Source organism: Olea europaea, unplaced genomic scaffold (genome assembly GCF_002742605.1).
Source record: "Olea europaea var. sylvestris unplaced genomic scaffold, O_europaea_v1 scaffold1956, whole genome shotgun sequence".
NCBI classification, from domain to species: Eukaryota; Viridiplantae; Streptophyta; class Magnoliopsida; order Lamiales; family Oleaceae; genus Olea; species Olea europaea.
Window position 1 is genome coordinate 3574 of NW_019237404.1, and position 17472 is coordinate 21045.

The 17472-nt window shown below is 31.7% G+C and overlaps 1 protein-coding gene across 2 annotated transcripts; it reads left to right on the forward strand.

Annotated features, from left to right (window-relative positions):
* Nucleotides 1-844: 844 nt before the first annotated feature.
* On the forward strand, nt 845-13496 carry LOC111379245 (perakine reductase-like). 2 transcript variants are annotated; one of them, XM_023002590.1, is made up of 7 exons: nt 845-1054; nt 1763-1933; nt 2532-2735; nt 2904-3076; nt 3172-3265; nt 11959-12112; nt 13118-13496. In XM_023002590.1, the coding sequence occupies exons 1-7, from the start codon at nt 1001-1003 to the stop codon at nt 13297-13299; spliced, it is 1032 nt and encodes a 343-aa protein (XP_022858358.1). In that variant the 5' UTR covers nt 845-1000; the 3' UTR covers nt 13300-13496. The 2 variants fall into 2 exon arrangements, with proteins under 2 accessions (XP_022858358.1, XP_022858357.1); XM_023002589.1 differs by lacking the exons at nt 845-1054; nt 1763-1933; nt 2532-2735; nt 2904-3076; nt 3172-3265 and adding exons at nt 7817-8251; nt 8375-8545; nt 10743-10946; nt 11108-11280; nt 11735-11831.
* The last annotated feature ends 3976 nt before the right edge of the window (nt 13497-17472 follow it).

Below are 17472 nucleotides of genomic sequence, written 5' to 3' on the forward strand. Positions count from 1 at the left end.
GGCATATAGTTAAATATGTAAGGAATCAATGTTATTAATTAATTGTTGACAAAACTAAGATTAAATTAAGGTATAATGGGCATATAGTTAAATATGTAAGGAATCAATGTTATTAATAAATTATTAACAAAACTAAAATTAAATAATGGATATTAGATGTATAACTAAATATGTAAGGATTTCTCCTCAATCATTCCTTTTAATATATTGAAGATTAGAAGTATACCTTATTTCGTATGACAATTTCAATTCAAAACTTGCAATATACAAAGGTTTCAAAATACTTATTTGCAACAAGCATTTTTGCTAACAATTATAGTGTGACAAAATATTTGCTCCTTATGAGCACGTAAAAACAAGTTTTGGATGAAATCAACATTAAGTACATGACATAATGAAAGAAAGATTGATAACAAGAATACAATTAATAATAATTAAAGGCATAAATATGAAAATAATATAAATGCTTTACAGGGTGTTTGAACTCCATTTTTAATAAAAAAATTATATTTTAGAATAGTAAATTGATGAGAAATGTATGATTAAAAAATTGAAATTTTTTTAAGTTTATGTGTTATATTATTTTAATGAAATTTTTTTATGAAGAAGGTGAGGGAAAAATGTGTGTGTGTGTGTATATATATATATTATTTTATTTTATTTTATTTTATTTTTTTATAAAAAGGGTAATCAATCGAAAGCCTTAACTGTAGCTAATGTGAGCCCACCATGACGTGATCGGTGAAATCGGCACCCGAGTTTCTAGATTAATGCGAAATGGTGGTCGATATATATATATATATTATTTTATTTTATTTTATTTTATTATAAAAAAGGGTAATCAATCGAAAGCCTTAACTGTAGCTAACGTGAGCCCACCATGACGTGATCGGTGAAATCGGCACCCGAGTTTCTCTATATATATTAACGCGAAATGGTGGAGTCTGTCAACCCACTGAAGAGGCACAATTTAGTTCGAAGGGCTTGAAAAAAATTAGCAATGGCTGAACAGTTTGAGATGCCGCGCGTGAAACTCGGAACCCAAGGACTCGAGGTATATGTTCAATTTGCTTAATTCATTTTCGAATTCGATTCAATTTATAGATCTAACCGAATGAATCAAGAGATCTATATGATTCCATCGGTAAACTTTCCGATTAGTGATTATAGCATCCTGAATATAATCAGTCGAATCGGTAACCTTTCGGATTATAGTGAACGAAGTGGCAGATCTAGCCACGGGACCACTGTCTCTGTCCCTGACAGCGATTTTTGCTTAAGATATCTTACATGCTGTCTAGTACTCCATATATATATATATTTTTTTTTTGGGGAAGCGATTCTATACTCTATTTTGTTCGTGATTGAATACATCTCTTATTGAAACGTGTCAATTCAGTCCCTGAACCTTTTTTAAGCTTGTATGGTTATTGAACTTACAAAGTTGTTTCAGTTAAGCCACTCACTGTGCATCTATACTAAATTTTACTTTTTTGCTGAGTTGTTGTTGAGGTATTTTGCTGTGTTGCTTATGTAACTGGCGGTCTTTTGTAACTGACATTTAATTATAAGCCAGAAAACACTTATTTGAAACAACGTTGAAAGTTCTTTGTTGTTTTATACTTAAAATAAATAAATAAATAAAAATTGCATAACTAAAGTGACACATTCTGGATGTTTGGCCACCAACAGAGCTTTAAACACAATCTCAATGTATTCTAAAATATCATTGCTTCATCCAATGACACGTTTTTCCTCGTAGGTATCAAAACTAGGTTATGGTTGTATGGGGCTTTCGGGTTTCTACAATAATCCTGTCCCTGAGGAGGAAGGAATTGCAATAATCAAAGAGGCATTTAGTAAAGGCATTACCTTTTTTGACACATCGGATGCTTATGGTATTAATCATGCCAACGAGCACTTGGTAGGGAAGGTATGTACTTTTTGGAGATACTTATTGTTGATTATGGCAGTATATTTTGATTTATATGCTGGCAAGATACTTTTGCTTCCTTTTGTTACTGGAACTTGACGTGAACAACAATAATGATATTCTAAGGCGTAAAGCTGATTTAATAGCTCCATTTCCTTGCATTTGACTCCGGGTTGATAAAAACATTATGACAAATTGAAAGAGAAAAAAAATGGAAGACAGACAACTCCATGTCTCGAATATATCCATTTGCACAAAACTTTTTGCTATTATTTAAATTATTGTCGAACATATGAATGTGCTAAAGTTTTTCTTCAGAGGTTGGCAAATATGGTTGATAGAAGTTTAGTTATTGTAAAAATTAGCTATACAAAGATTACAAAGCTAGACAGCATTAAAGTTTGAATATATGAAGAATTTTCTCATTGAAAACTAATATAATTTGGTCTAGATGATGCTTGAAGTTATGTTTAACTTAATTTTTCTCATCGTGAATTGTTATTAGAAGACTATTTATTAGAAAACTACTAAATGTAATGCATGAGCATATCGTGGTCACATTTTGAGTTATATTAACACGTGAATTCAAATTTTGTAGGCATTGAAGCAATTGCCTCGAGAAAAGGTTCAATTAGCTACAAAGTTCGGTGTAGCCGGATTTGATGCTTCTGGAGTTATAGTGAAAGGTTCACCTGAATATGCTCGCTCTTGTTGTGAGGCCAGTCTGAAGAGTTTTGATGTGGACTATATTGATCTTTACTACATACACCGAATTGATTCTACCGTGCCTATTGAATACACAGTAAGTTTTTTTTCCTAATATTTATTGTTTTATTTGGTCTCACATATCAATTTAGGTTAATGGCCGTTAATCATGTTTCTCTTGGTTTGCACTCATTTTTCTTATTATGGTTTCCACGTCACTAACAATATGATTGCTCTAGTTGATAAAATTACTTTTGAGTTACAGATGAGAGAACTTAAAAATCTTGTCAACGAAGGTAAAATAAAATATATTGGATTGTCTGAAGCTAGCCCAGACACAATAAGGAGGGCTCATGCAGTTCATCCCATTACTGCTATTCAAATGGACTATTCCCTTTGGATCCGTGACATCGAAGATGAAATAATTCCGCTTTGCAGGTTTCCCATATTTCTCAAATATATATTGTTATTCCTATTCTAATATTATAATCTCAGATAGCGTTTCTTCTTTTCTCTTTGGAAATGGATTATAGGGAACTTGGGATTGGAATAGTTCCTTACAGTCCCTTGGGTCGAGGATTTTTTGCTGGGAAGGTCGTAGTGGAAAACGTGGAAAATAGCTCATTGGTGTGTATGCATATATATCTTTTTTATTTTCAATGCACAAGACTTTAGTGTCCAGGATCGCTTAGTAGTTCCGTTACTTTTTTAATCTCTAGTTGCTGAAAAATTGGTTAATTTCGTACTGTCAGACAAGTCACCCAAGACTTCAGGGAGAGAACTTTGATAAGAACAAAGTTCTATATTTTCGTATAGAAGCATTGGCTAAGAAGCATGGATGCACTCCTGCTCAACTTGCTCTTGCATGGGTTCTTCATCAAGGAGATGATGTCGTACCAATTCCAGGTGAGCCATTTATATAAAAATCTTTGCTCTAAATACTGTAATAGAAACCATGTTGGACAGATTGGAAATGGAGATTATTAAAGAAATTGGAGCTATATGTTTAGAAAACTTTGCTGTTGAGCTCACATTATATTCAAATTGAAACGTTTCTTTTGTCTCTGAGTATTAGAATATTCATATCCAGAAGTATGTAGACAGAAATCATCTTGGAGATGTGTGCATTCAGCTGTTCTGATTAGTTTAGATCCTTAATAATGATTTGAACTGGAATTGTAACATGGACTATACTGAAACAGCCATTTGAACTAATTAAATGGGCGGCCTCATGTGATTCAGTTCAGTGTGAATTCAGTTAGTTTAAGTATTGGGCAAAGGGAATTTTGGAGATTTATAGTTCCCTCATCAGTTTGGTCGGGAGTATCAACACGATAACCTCCTTTGGCCCCTCTCCCATTTCTTTAAAAATATTGGAAGTGCCTATTTTAGAATCTTGCCTCTCTTCCGCCAGTGAACACAAACAGGCTCACGAAGAGAGGGAGAACCCCCCCCACGTAAACAGGTTTGAGGAGTGTTAACTTTGCCACCACATTGATTTCTAGAGCTAATGACTATTGGCCCGTTTGGTATGGCAGTGTTTGGAGAAAGAAAGCTGAATTTTTGTTTGGAAACTAATTTTCAAAATTGTTTCCTGTTCTGGAAGTGCTTTTAGAGAGATACATTGGACCAGCTTCCTCTATAAGCATTTTTAACTACAGGAAGCGCCATTTTGGCCATCTATTCCTTGGTAGAAACTAGAAAGAGCTGGATCATTAAGTTGGATTATATCAAAACTAGTTTACGCAGATCATTCCACTTATTCAAATAATAACATGAAGTTTGGTCCAGTCTCACCTTCCTCCTTGGGGATCTATATACTGTAATATCATTAGGTAAGATTTTGATAAGAATTTGGTGTACTTAAGCTTTTTATCTCTGGAAAATTATTATCATTTGTAGATGCTGTAAGAATTTTTCCCAGAAATCAATGTTGTAGATGGTGATTGAAATCTCACGAATTGCATTTGTTTCAATGATGATTTAACTTTCAATCTTGTAATATTTGTAGGTACAACTAAAATTAAGAATCTCCACTCCAACATTGATTCTCTGAAACTGAAGCTGACAAAAGATGATTTGAAAGAAATTACCGATGCGGTTCCCATCAACGAAGTAGTAGGGTCGAGAAGTCAAAATGAGGCTTTTCATAAGATCACATGGGAATTTGTGAACACACCACTCCCAGAATGAACCAGCAGATAATTATTAGCGTGTGATGTTTTGAAAAAATTGAAGTTTTAGTCGTGTCGATATTTCATGTGGTCTTGTCAGCGTACTTTTACTAGTTATCCAACTTTCACTAGTTTGTGTGTATCTAGATCAAAAGTAATATATCGCATGGCTATTGAATAATTGAACATCTTTTTGTTTTTTATTCTCTTTGATAAACATCCTATATAAGATCACACGGGAATTAGTGAACACTCCACTCCTAGAATGAGCTAGCAAAATGTTTCGATATTTGATGTAATTTTGTCCGCATATTTTTGCTAGTTATCCAACTTTCAGTGGCTTGTGTGGATGTAAATCAAAAGTACTCCACTCCTATGATGAACAAGCAAATTGGATAATTATTAGTATGTGATGTTTTGAAAAAATTGGAGTTTTAATTGTGTCGATATTTGATGTAGTTTGTTTTGCATACTTTTACCAGTTATCCAACCTTTACTAGTTTGTGTGGATGTAGAGCAAAAATAATATATCGTATGGCTATTGAATAATTGAACCTGTTTTTGTTTTTTTGTTTATTTTATTTTATTTTTCTTTGATAACCATCCTACATAAGATCACATGAGAATTTGTGAATACTCCACTTCTAGAATGAACCAGCAAAATGGATAATTATTAGCGGGGTGTTTTGAAAAAATTGAGGTTTTAGTGGGGTCGATATTTGATGTAGTTTTGTTTGCAACTTTTATTAGTTATCCAACTTTCACTAGCTTTTGTGGATGTAGATCGGAAGTAATATATAACATGGTTATTGAATAATTGAACCTCTTTTTGTTTTTTGTTTTTTCTTTGATAACCATCCTATGGTCATCTTGATAATCAAATTGTTTTCTAGATGTATTGTCCTTTTATTAGTGTGTGATGTTTTGAAGAAATTGGAGTTTTAGTCTTGTCGATATTTGATGTAGTTTTGTCTACATACTTTTATTGGTAATCCAACTTTTCACTAGCTTGTGTGGATGTAGATCGGAAGTAATATATCGCATGGTTATTGAATAATTGAACCTTCGTTGTTTTTTATTATCTCTTTGATAACCATCCTATGTTCGTCTTGATAATCAAATTGTTTTCTAGGCGTACTATCCTTTTGTCTGAGTAGAGTTGCTATCTATGTAGCTTGTGGGCACATGCCTAATGGTGTTAAACTGAGTAGAAGAAAAGATTCAAAAATTAATGCTTACCGGTTCTTTGGGGTTATATGTCCAAATGGGAAAATTACAGTGGTGGCCCTCTGTCTTTGGACTGTTTAGACAACTCTTCATCACAATTTTAGTTTATAACTAATGGTATTTTTGAAATGCTAGATATTGGATGTTATTACACTAGATATTAGACAGTATTTTGTGGCATATTTGTATTGGGTTAATAAGGTGTTTAAATATGTATTTGGTGACACATTTATTTTCTATAAAATATAGGTGAAATAATTGAAATAATTTGTATTGTTGACTCACGATTTTTTGTCATTGGTGGAATTGAACCCAATTCAAATCGACAATTTGATTATAATAATTACGTGGATCCAAACGGTTTTGTTTATGAAATATCAAATTGTAGTGGGTGATTTTGAGCATTAAAATACTTGAATTCATCCACCCGACACCTAAGCCTTATCACTCGGATCCAGTTGATTTATTTCAGTTATACATTTTCAAAAAATAATGATATTATACATGATTTTAAAATTTTTGTTCTTTTTTTATTACACATTTTCAAAATAAAATAAATAAATAAATAAAATAAAAAATCTCTATTTCAAAATGCACACGCACGCGCGCGCGCACGCACACAAAATTTTTCAAAATGGAATACTTATACGCACACATATATGGAATACATATTCCATTTGAAAAAATTATAATTTTTCAAAATTTATTTTAGTTATTCATTTTTCGAAAAAATAATGATATTGCAATAATTTTAAAAATTTTATTCTTTTTTAATCACATATTTAAAAATAAATAAATTAATAAATAAAATAAAATAATCTCTATTTCAAAACACATCTTCTCAGACAATTGCATTTTAATGAAGCCCAGCGACTGAATATTGCTGTTCATCATTTATAACGTGGAGGCATTGCTTACTTCAAAGAAAGAGCTCGAAGAATGAAGAAAAAGAGCTTCAAAAATATAATTTTTCAAAATTTACAGCTTGTTTGACGGTGATGTTAAGTCAATTAAAATCAAATTTTTTTTTACAGTTATTTTACTATTTCAACCGTTGTTTTTGAATTCTTTTCTCACAGCTAGAATTCACTTTATCTCTATCGGTCAAAAAATCAATTCTCAAAATCTCTACCAAACAAGCACTTATTTCAATTATACAATTTAAGAAAAAATAATGATATTACACACACACACACATGTACATACATATATAATACCCAAAATTTTAAATTTTCTGTTCTTTTTCATTTACTTACTTATCTATTTTTTGGGAATGTGTGATAAAAAAGAAGGGAAAATTGCAGCCGAGATACCAAACATTTCGTTTATTAGCAGACTTTGCCCAAACCTTTAGTTTGTGCTACCGGAGGTACCAAACCTTTCAAAAATCTGCACCCGAAGTCCAAATGGATGGAAACCGTCCGTTTGACCGTTAGTTGACCAATAAAATTAAACATTGACCAATTTTTGACTAATTGAAAAGGGTAAAAAAGTAAAAGTACTTAACCCTATAATAAAACAATTAAAATAAATAACTAAAGCAAAAAAAAATACTATTCATCTCCTTCTTCACCCTACCCCACCCCCACCCCCACCCCATCCAAACCATACTGTAAACTATAAAATGTAAACTATTCTCTTCCTCCTTCCAATACACGAGTGAGTGCGTGTGAGTGAGAGTTTTAATTTATTCTGGAAAATGTATAATTGAAATAAATTTTGAAAAATTATATTTTTGAAAAAATGAAACATAAACAGTCGTTCTTTGGCTTACTTTAAAATTAACAAAAAAAATATATAATTGAATGATGTACCATATTATCAATATTTGACGTAAGCTAAACACAATTACTTGGGAGATAATTTTTATATATACATTATATACACACGTACATATATCAAACGCATTTTAAAAAAAAAAGCCCCGTGGCTGAATATTGCTGTTCCTCATTGATAACGTGGACGCACTGCTTAGTTCAAAGAAAGAGCTCGAAGAATGAAGAAAAAGAGCTGGGTCCTGGGGGCTTCCAGAGTTTTCAGAGCTGGGTCCTGGGGACTTCCAGAGTTTTCCTTTCATATACATATATTTACGCCAATTCCAGTGGCTTCAACTTACTGGAACTTGAAGAGGCGCTGCTTAGTTCGAGGAAAATTAGCAATGGCCGAACAATTTGAGATGCCACGAGTGAAACTGGGAACCCAAGGACTTGAGGTATATGTTACAATTACTTAATTCAATTTGGGATTCGATTCAATTTGTAGATAATGCAATGATCTTCAAAGAATGTATCCTAAATCTCATTGCTTTATCCAATGACATGTTTTTCCCTCCTAGGTATCAAGGCTAGGTTATGGTTGTATGGGGCTTTCAGGTATCTACAATAATCCTGTCCCTGAGGAAGAAGGAATTGCAATAATCAAAGAGGCATTTAATAAAGGAATTACGTTCTTTGACACATCGGATGCTTATGGCATGAACCATGCCAACGAGTACTTGGTGGGGAAGGTAGGTACTTTGCTAAGAAAATTATTCTTGATTATGGCTGTACTTTTGCTTCCTTTGTAATTGAAAGTTGATGTGAATGACGATAATGATATTATAAGGAATCAAGCTGATCTAAATGAGGCTCCATTTTTTTACATTTAACTCTGGGTTAATAAAAACATTTAGAGGAGTCTTTGTTACTAAAAGTGAGCAAGGGAAATATGAGAATTTTAAAGAAGTGGTTCCCAGGGTGATTTAAGAGGCAGACTCTTCTATCAATTGATGTAGATATGTTTATAACAAAGAAACTATGGTGTTTGTTATTTGTACATCATCTTAATATCTCAACTGAGGATATTTAGATATGTATTTATGTTAGAAACATTCTTTGCCAATTAGATTATCATGTAAGGTTTCATTAGTTAAACTATAGACATGGGTGCAATGATTCGATTATGTAAACGTTCAAATTGATTGTTCCAATTGTAATTAAAAATTAAGTGATGAGTTCAAACGGAATGAAATTTCACGATCAAATCAAATGTCGCTAAAGTTCAATAATTGCGCATATCAACATGATTCCGTTTTGACTTTTTCCTCTCCATTAAACATTTCTAGTCCTTGGTTTGGCTGCCAACATCTTAAGGAATAACTAGGAATTTGTTTTGTTTAAAGACAATGCTGGACAGAAAAAGTGAAACATACTCCTCAACTTCAAGAGATCATTCCCATTGATGACCTATTGATTAGGGCATTGCTGTTATTTTGGTCAAAAGTTATAATTCGTCATACTAGTATATTTCATTATATAATACATAAAATTAATCAAGTTTGAAAATTAGTCTGAAGCACACTTCCTTTAGATCATCTTATATTTCAAACATATACATTGTTTACTCACTTAACGAGAATGTTTCAATACCAAGTTGTACATGAGACGTCAATCTTTGATATCAACTGATGTAAAGTATTGTCCATGAGCTGTAACTCATGGAAGATGTGCAGTATATCAATATTACCCAGAATAAAGCTTGAGAATCTACCCCGAAGTCCACTTCTTTTGAACGAATTCTCACTTCAAACATTCTCTTGTAGTACCTATTTAGTTTTTATTTTTTTAAGAATGAATTTAGGTAAATATGTGTAATAAAATTTTAACCTACTCATATACTTCATGTCGTTTTCTTTTACATTGACAAACTGCTTGCTTCTTGTGATTCACCTTTTCTTTTATGTTGTACCGTTTCTATCATATTGTGCTTTCTTGACCTTTTATATTGCATACTTTGGAAGAGTGTAAGAGAACTGTTTAGCGGTTTGACAGATCTTTAGCTACTACTGATTTCATATTAAGAAACATACAAGAAACATAAAAAAGGAAGGCAGGAAAGCCGCACAAAAAATGATTGTAAAGTTGGGAGCTAGTATGAGAGTGAAGAAAGAGATGAAATGAGAAAGATAATGTTATTATCAATAAAGTAAAATTAGACATTTTAGTTTTAAAAGACTTTTTCAACCAAAAAAAAATGAAAATTACTTTGTTTTTCTTTATCGCTAGTTAAGGAGTGTTTTGACAAATTGAGCAAGAAGAAAAAACTCACCATTGTCCATATACCAATACAAGAAACCATAAAAATTTGTTATTTGTACATCATTGTATACACAACGGTATACAAATTGATGACATGGAAGAGAAAGAAAGATTATAATAACTGAATTTCTTTTCTTTCAGTCTCTTTTTTTCGCTCTTTTTTCATGTTATCTATCTGTACATCATTATGTACACAGTGATGTACAAATAACATTATTCTATTTGTAGACTGTTGATCAAATTGTATGAATTAGGCCCCATTTGAGCTCCACTAATTTGAAGTAATGTGTTATGGAATGGTGATTGATGGAGAATGTGTGATGAAAAAAGAATTGAAAAGTTTTTGATTAGCATGAAGTATTATTTTAATAAATGTGTGGTTGAAAATGAATACTGTAGAACAAATAATGGGAAAGAATGTAGAAGAATGAGGTTTAATTCCTGTCTCAGTACTTTGCCTTACCCATGCCTTTTTAAATTATCATATTAATTTATGTATCAATACTATTTTCTAACGTTGTATTCATGCCTTTTGAAATTATCATATTAATTCGACTTAATGTAATGCATGAGCTTTTTAGTAGTCACCTTTGAGTTATCTTAACAAAAGATATTTAAATTTTGTAGGCACTAAAGCAGTTACCTCGAGAAAAGGTTCAATTAGCTACAAAGTTTGGTGTAGCAGGATTTGATGCTTCTGGTGTCATAGTGAAAGGTTCACCTGAATATGCTCGCTCTTGTTGTGAAGCTAGTCTGAAGCGTCTTGATGTGGATTATATCGATCTTTACTATATACATCGAATTGATAATACTGTGCCAATTGAATACACTGTGAGTTTTTTAATTTTTTAATGATTTTACTTGGTGTCGTGTATCCATTCTTTAAGTGGCCATTAACCATGTTTTCACTTGGCTTGTACTCCTTTTTTTATCATGCTTTCCATTTTACTAACATGTTTGCTCTTGTTGATAAAATTGTATATAAATTGCAGATGGGAGAACTTAAAAAGTTGGTCAAAGAAGGTAAAATAAAATATATTGGGTTGTCTGAAGCTAGTCCAGACACAATAAGGAGGGCTCATGCAGTTCATCCTGTTACTGCTATACAAATGGACTATTCCCTTTGGGTTCGTGACATCGAAGAAGAAATAATTCCACTTTGCAGGTTTTTCATATTTCTCTAATATTTTTGTTGTAACCCTATTACAATTTCAGTTGACTCTCTTGGCAATTATGTACTTAAATTGTAACTTAAGGGCTGATATTTGAATTTGAAATTAATTTTGCACAACCTCATCCTAGGATTAACATTACAATGTTGAGCTCCTATTTTCTATTATAAAACTCCATGTTTTTGTATTTTTTTTATTCCTGAAGTTTGCATTATTTTTTCTTCCTGAAGTTGAAACTACGATTAGTTAGATTTTTGATCATTGTGCTTATAATAAAAACAGAAAATATTTTCCTCCTCTATCAATTCTTGAACACCCTGATTCATTCTCTTTCAACTACTACGCTTCAAGTTTCTGTAGTTTTTCATCTTATTGTTATGCTTCATGTTCGGAGATTATGATCTCATATATTGTTTCTTCTTTTTTTTTTTTGGAAATGGAAAATAGGGAACTTGGAATTGGAATAGTTCCATACAGTCCCTTAGGTCGAGGGTTTTTTGCTGGGAAGGCCATCGTGGAAAGTGCAGATCCAAATAGCTCTTTGGTGTGTGCATCTATATATTTTAGATTTCATTGCGTAATATCTTATTTAGTATCCAGGATCATGTAGTAGTATCTTCACTTTTGTAATCTCCTGTTGATGAGAAGTTGTTTAATTTTCGTACCGTCAGACAAGTCACCCAAGGCTTCAGGGAGAGAACTTTGATAAGAACAAAGTCCTATATTTTCGTATAGAAGCGTTGGCTAAGAAGCATGGATGCACTCCTGCTCAACTTGCGCTTGCATGGGTTCTTCATCAAGGAAATGATGTTGTACCTATTCCAGGTTAGTCAATCATGTAAAAGCCTTAGCGTTAAAAACTATAGTAGAAACCATGTTTGACGGATTGGAAATGTAGAGTATTAAAGAAATTGGAACTATCTGTTTAAAAATCTTTGCTGTTACCCTCACATCATATTTATATTGAGGCATTTAATTCGTTTTTATGAGCGTAAGAATATTCATATTAAAAGTATATCAATGTGGATTGTCTTGGAGATTTGTGAATTGAACTGGAATTGTGACTTAGACTAAGCTAAACGCCAATTGAAACCAGCCAACCCTCCCCTCCCTGTTTTTCGCTGTAAAATTGGAAGTCTCTATTTAGCATCCCCATGAATTTCAGGTACCCTCATTATGGATGGGGTTGAAAACCAACATTCTTTTTCATAGATATCTAATTACGTAACTCCTTTTCTTTTTACCCTTTCTTTCAAGGAAATGGAAGGGATAGAATGAGAGTAAAATTATCGCATGCTCGTGCAGTTTTTTGTTAATTCAGGATTATGAGATGGGAAAGAAACAGAGGTCTCGTCACACGTGAATAACTGTACAAATATGCCTATAATATTGGAGTATGAGATGATCGTCCCTGCCCTTTGGAAGTTCATGTACTTGAGTATGAGATGATCAACCTTTCCCTCGTCTTTCATGAGTCTTTTAGTTTCTTATTTAGATATCAGTATGCTTCTTGGAGGTGTCGAGATATACATACGAGCTTGTAAATCTCTTCAGAGTTATTTTTCTCTTAATTTTCCACCATATTTATGTGCGTAGGCCTTATAATTAACAGCCATTTGGGCCATTTCACCCTAGATAGGGAGATTAGGAAAGACGGATCGTTAAGTGAGATTACTCTGGAAAATTGTTATTATTTGCAGATGCTGTAAAATAATTTTCTCCGAAATCATACATGCAATGGATGCCAGTGAAATGTGCATTATATCGATATCATGAATTTGATTGTTTTTAATGATAATTTATCTTGCCAATCTTGAAATATTGGTGTAGGTACGACCAAAATTAAGAATCTTCACGATAATATTGGTGCTCTGAAAGTGAAGCTTACAAAAGAAGATTTGAAAGAGATTACTGATGCGGTTCCCATCAATGAAGTAGCTGGGATGAGAAGTTCTAATGATGCTTTTCATCGGATCACGTGGGAATTTGTGAGGACACCACTCCCAAAATGAACCAGTTAAATGGATAATATTTGTATATTATGTTTTGAAAGATCTTTGTCGTAGTTGTGTTGATATTTCCCGCAGTTTCCTTTGCACACTTCTAATTCCCTTTTGTACTTTTCCCATGTCATTAGCTTGTGTTGCTGATCACGAATAATATATTGCGTGGCTATTTAATAATTGAACCCTTCTCTTCTTTTTTACCAGCTTAACATGTTATGGTCATCTTATTAATCAAATTATTTTATAATTTTTATTCCTTTTGTCTGAGTAGACTTTCTATCTATGCAGCTTGTAGGTACATGTTTAAAATGCCAAATGCCAACCATCAGGAGGTTGGTTCTCCGTAATGGAAGGACTTTTTTTATGCATGAAATTAACACACTTGTTACACGAAAATGAACAAATTTATTAACTAATGCTGTTTCATTATTTCTCTTCAAACAAGAAAAAGAAATATTTAACTTGATCGTGTCCTACATTATTGAAATTTGCAGAATTTTGAGTTGCTATTTGCTTTTATTTGATTTTAAATATAGTATTTAACGAATATGATTGTTATCTTAGTGAATTAAATGGCCGAGTTACAAGTGTATATGCTTGGTTATTTTTTGTATTTCAATGAAATGTGTGAATTGTTTATTTTCTGTTTTTTGGATTTATATATGAAACTTACAGGATGTGTAATTTTTACGTAATCTGGTAAGATAATCGTGACATTGGGTGTTTATTTATTCGTCTTTATGTTGTTTTTGAGCGATGTAGATTACTTATTTCAAACTTCTCTGATTCAATACCCAATTTTCTTCCAGTTTTTTGGAATTATAATTCCACTTGCATATGTAATTACTACTATTAGGCTATGGTTCGAATATAGTTACATAATTCAATGAATTGCATTGATTTCTTCCTAATTAAATGTGGATAATTGTTATTTTTATTTTTTAAAGAGACAAGATTAGCTTTTTATTTGTTTGTTTACATTCTTTTTTGAGTTATGCGAGAAATATATTGAATTTGGAATTGCATCATTTGTTGTTATACCTGAAAGTGATAAATGTACACAAGTCAAGCTTGTGAACATGATACGTTCGAAGGTGATAATAAAATTAAAGTGTCAAGTCAAAAATAGGTCCAATGATGATTTCAGATACGTAATCGGTAGCTTTTTAATTGTAGCTTAAAATGATTCACGAGCTTTCTAGTGTGAGTAGAACTTGAACCTCTTTTAAATATAGAAGTGAATGGATCTTTTCTGAACGAGGTCGGCCCTAAGCCAAGGGCAACTAGGCAATGGCTTAGGGTCTCATATTTAATGGGGGCCTCCAAATAAAAACCGTGGTAGAAGTCCAATTAAATTATTATAAATTTAAAAGATGGATTAGTTAAAAATTTATTTAACAATAATTTATTTGGTTGATTCTAACTTAGTTCAATCTTATTTAAAATAAATTTTTCTTGAGTTTAGCATAAATGATTAATTACAAGTTATCAAACGAGTCTAATATTATTATGGTAATATGATTTAATTTGAAAAATAATATTACACATTCAGTAATTTACTTTAATAAGTTATAATTTGAATTTGATTTAAAATAATTTTTTCATGAGTCCATAATGTCCATAATATGATTTATTAAAAATAACTTGAATTTGCTACTTTATCTTTTAAATCGTACCAAGTCTTTGTTTAAAATGTAAATATATGATTTATTTAAATATTCAAGTATTTTTACGAATGTAAATTTTCTCTACGTTTAAGGGCCTCATAATAATGAGTTGCTTAGGACCTCAAAATTCTCAAGGTCGGACATCAAAATTCTCTGGGCTGGTAGAACATGATTGGGAGTGGGTTATCAAATTTTGAATTTGATGATGGACGAGTCACTCTCAAATTACCGACGATTGAAGATGTTGGTTTTAAGGCTATGTGAAAGGCATACCAGATCTCGTGACCGACGCTGTCTTGTTCTTGTTATAATGTATATAAATTTTTGAAATTGTAACGCATACTATGTGATAATCCTCATTCTGAGAATGTAATTTTTAACTATTTAATTTGAAAGTGTTAGTTCAATTATAAGTTACAAGGACTGATATAGTGGCTGATTTTTAAATTTTTCTATAATTCATGTACGAACTATGTAATGAGAGCCTCTCCAATTGTCGTGTAAAATAGATATAAATTGTGATTTGGAATTTTGGATCATCAAAGTGATCAAAAACCACTCCAATGGAGAGATGCAAAGGAAATGCATATTGCACAAATAGAAAACGTTTTTTTTTTTTTTTTTTAAAAAGTACATTTTTTTCTTTTTTTTTGAATCCATTTCAATCAAACATTTTTCAATAAAATAATATTACATGCAAATTCAAAATTTTTCCTTATTTTCCATCAATATACTATTCAAAAATACATTTTTTGGCATTTAAAAAAAAAAAAAATTTTTTTTTTTTTTTTTTTAAAAAGTACATTTATATCTCTTTTTTTTTTTTTTTACATCCACAAGAGGCAAAAAATTGATTTTGATCTTTTCATTGTAGCAAAATTTGAATTTAAATCCAACGGAATGTAAATGACGATGCAAATATAGTTTTGAAAATACAAATTTACACACAATTTTACACCAAAATTGAATACGTTCTAACCATATTAGTTCCCATGCTTTAGTTGTGTAATTCATATTACAAACCATAATCATATTACATGATTGCATTATTAGTTTGTTAATTATAAAATTAAAGGTAATTGTAATTGCGATCAGGTGTCTCTCTTTCGCCAATAAATACTCGTATTTAGTGTAATTTGAAGACAATTACAATTTTGATAATTTTTTCTCCATTACAAACTTGATTCCCATATTTTCTCCTCCTCTTAGCATTACTCCTGCATTCAAATTATAACTGTTCCTTTGACTAACTTGAGCGTTGTAGCGTGCAGCATCGAAGTCCCCCGCCTCATTTTTTATGTTTGGAGATGCTATGATCATGCGCATCTAATGTGTATATTCCAAGTGCACAAGTAACATATCAGGAGAGAGGAGTAGAGTCAAGATTTATTGACGAGCTGTGTCATTATTAGATTCTGAGGTCAGTAATAAAAGAAAATAATGGTGTACTATAAGTTTGTAACTAGGTTGAAACAAAAATACTGTCTTGTTGATTTTATTTGATCTCACGATTATTGTTTTGCTTCTACTATTTCTCTTGATTTGAATATATTGATAAATATTATAATTAGAAACAAAGAAAAAAATGAAAAAGAGAGAGACGCCTACACGGCTCATGAAAAAAGAGAAGGAAAAAAGAAAAAAGGGATTATTGAAGGGAAAAGAAAGAAAAATTTGACCAGTCATCTTGATTTTTCGTGTACCCATTAACCGCAATTCACACGTGCCCTAATACATGTGATCATTAGAAAGTAAAGAAAAATGGAAAGGAGGAGGGACATGTGGGTGGTCTTGGTTTTGCGTGTTCAAATTAGTGATTGTTTAGATATGAAGTCCAAGAAAGATTCCATTTGCCTCCTTCAATAATCTTTATTTTCATACCAAAGTGACCAATTGCTTTTAGAACTTTTATTAAAGTAGGGGTTTGAATTTCATTCCTCCATCTTGGAGTCACTTTTCAATTAAATTAGTAAAAGTTAAAACTAAAATTTATTATGGTTGTAAATTATTTGATTGCAATGTATCATTAGATTGCTTGGTGGAACAAGTGATGAAAATTACTTAGGAGACAAAATTTAGTTATTGTTATAATTATTTTCAATGATGAGGTGAATGACATGAGCCATGTTTCAATTTAAATATTTTAACGTTTGAGCGACAAAATATACAATTTCTATTGTTATAACTATTTTCAATGATGAGGCGAATGACATGAGCCATGTGTCAATTTAAATAATTTAACTTTTGAACGACAAAATATACAATTTCTATCATACGGAAGTATGCTAGAAAGTTTTTGATATGTCGCATATTAACTCCAACTCCAGGTGGAATTTACCCTCGAAGTAGTGGAAGCCTAAAATTCTTCAATTTTTCATGGGATAATTACACTATAAACTCTCATCTTTCAAAATTTTACATTTACTCTCAACTGTGTTTAATTTTCCAAATACTGTAAAATTCACACACACACAAAAAGGTCTAGGAGCACAAGTGACAAAGAGGGAGAAAT

Coding starts and splice junctions, on each gene's coding strand:
- LOC111379245 (XM_023002589.1), top strand. CDS start 8,036: ATGAAGAAAAAGAGCTGGGTCCTGGGGGCTTCCAGAGTTTTCAGAGCT. Junction 8,546..10,742: donor ACGAGTACTTGGTGGGGAAG/GTAGGTACTTTG, acceptor TAAATTTTGTAG/GCACTAAAGCAGTTACCTCG. Junction 12,113..13,117: donor TGATGTTGTACCTATTCCAG/GTTAGTCAATCA, acceptor ATATTGGTGTAG/GTACGACCAAAATTAAGAAT.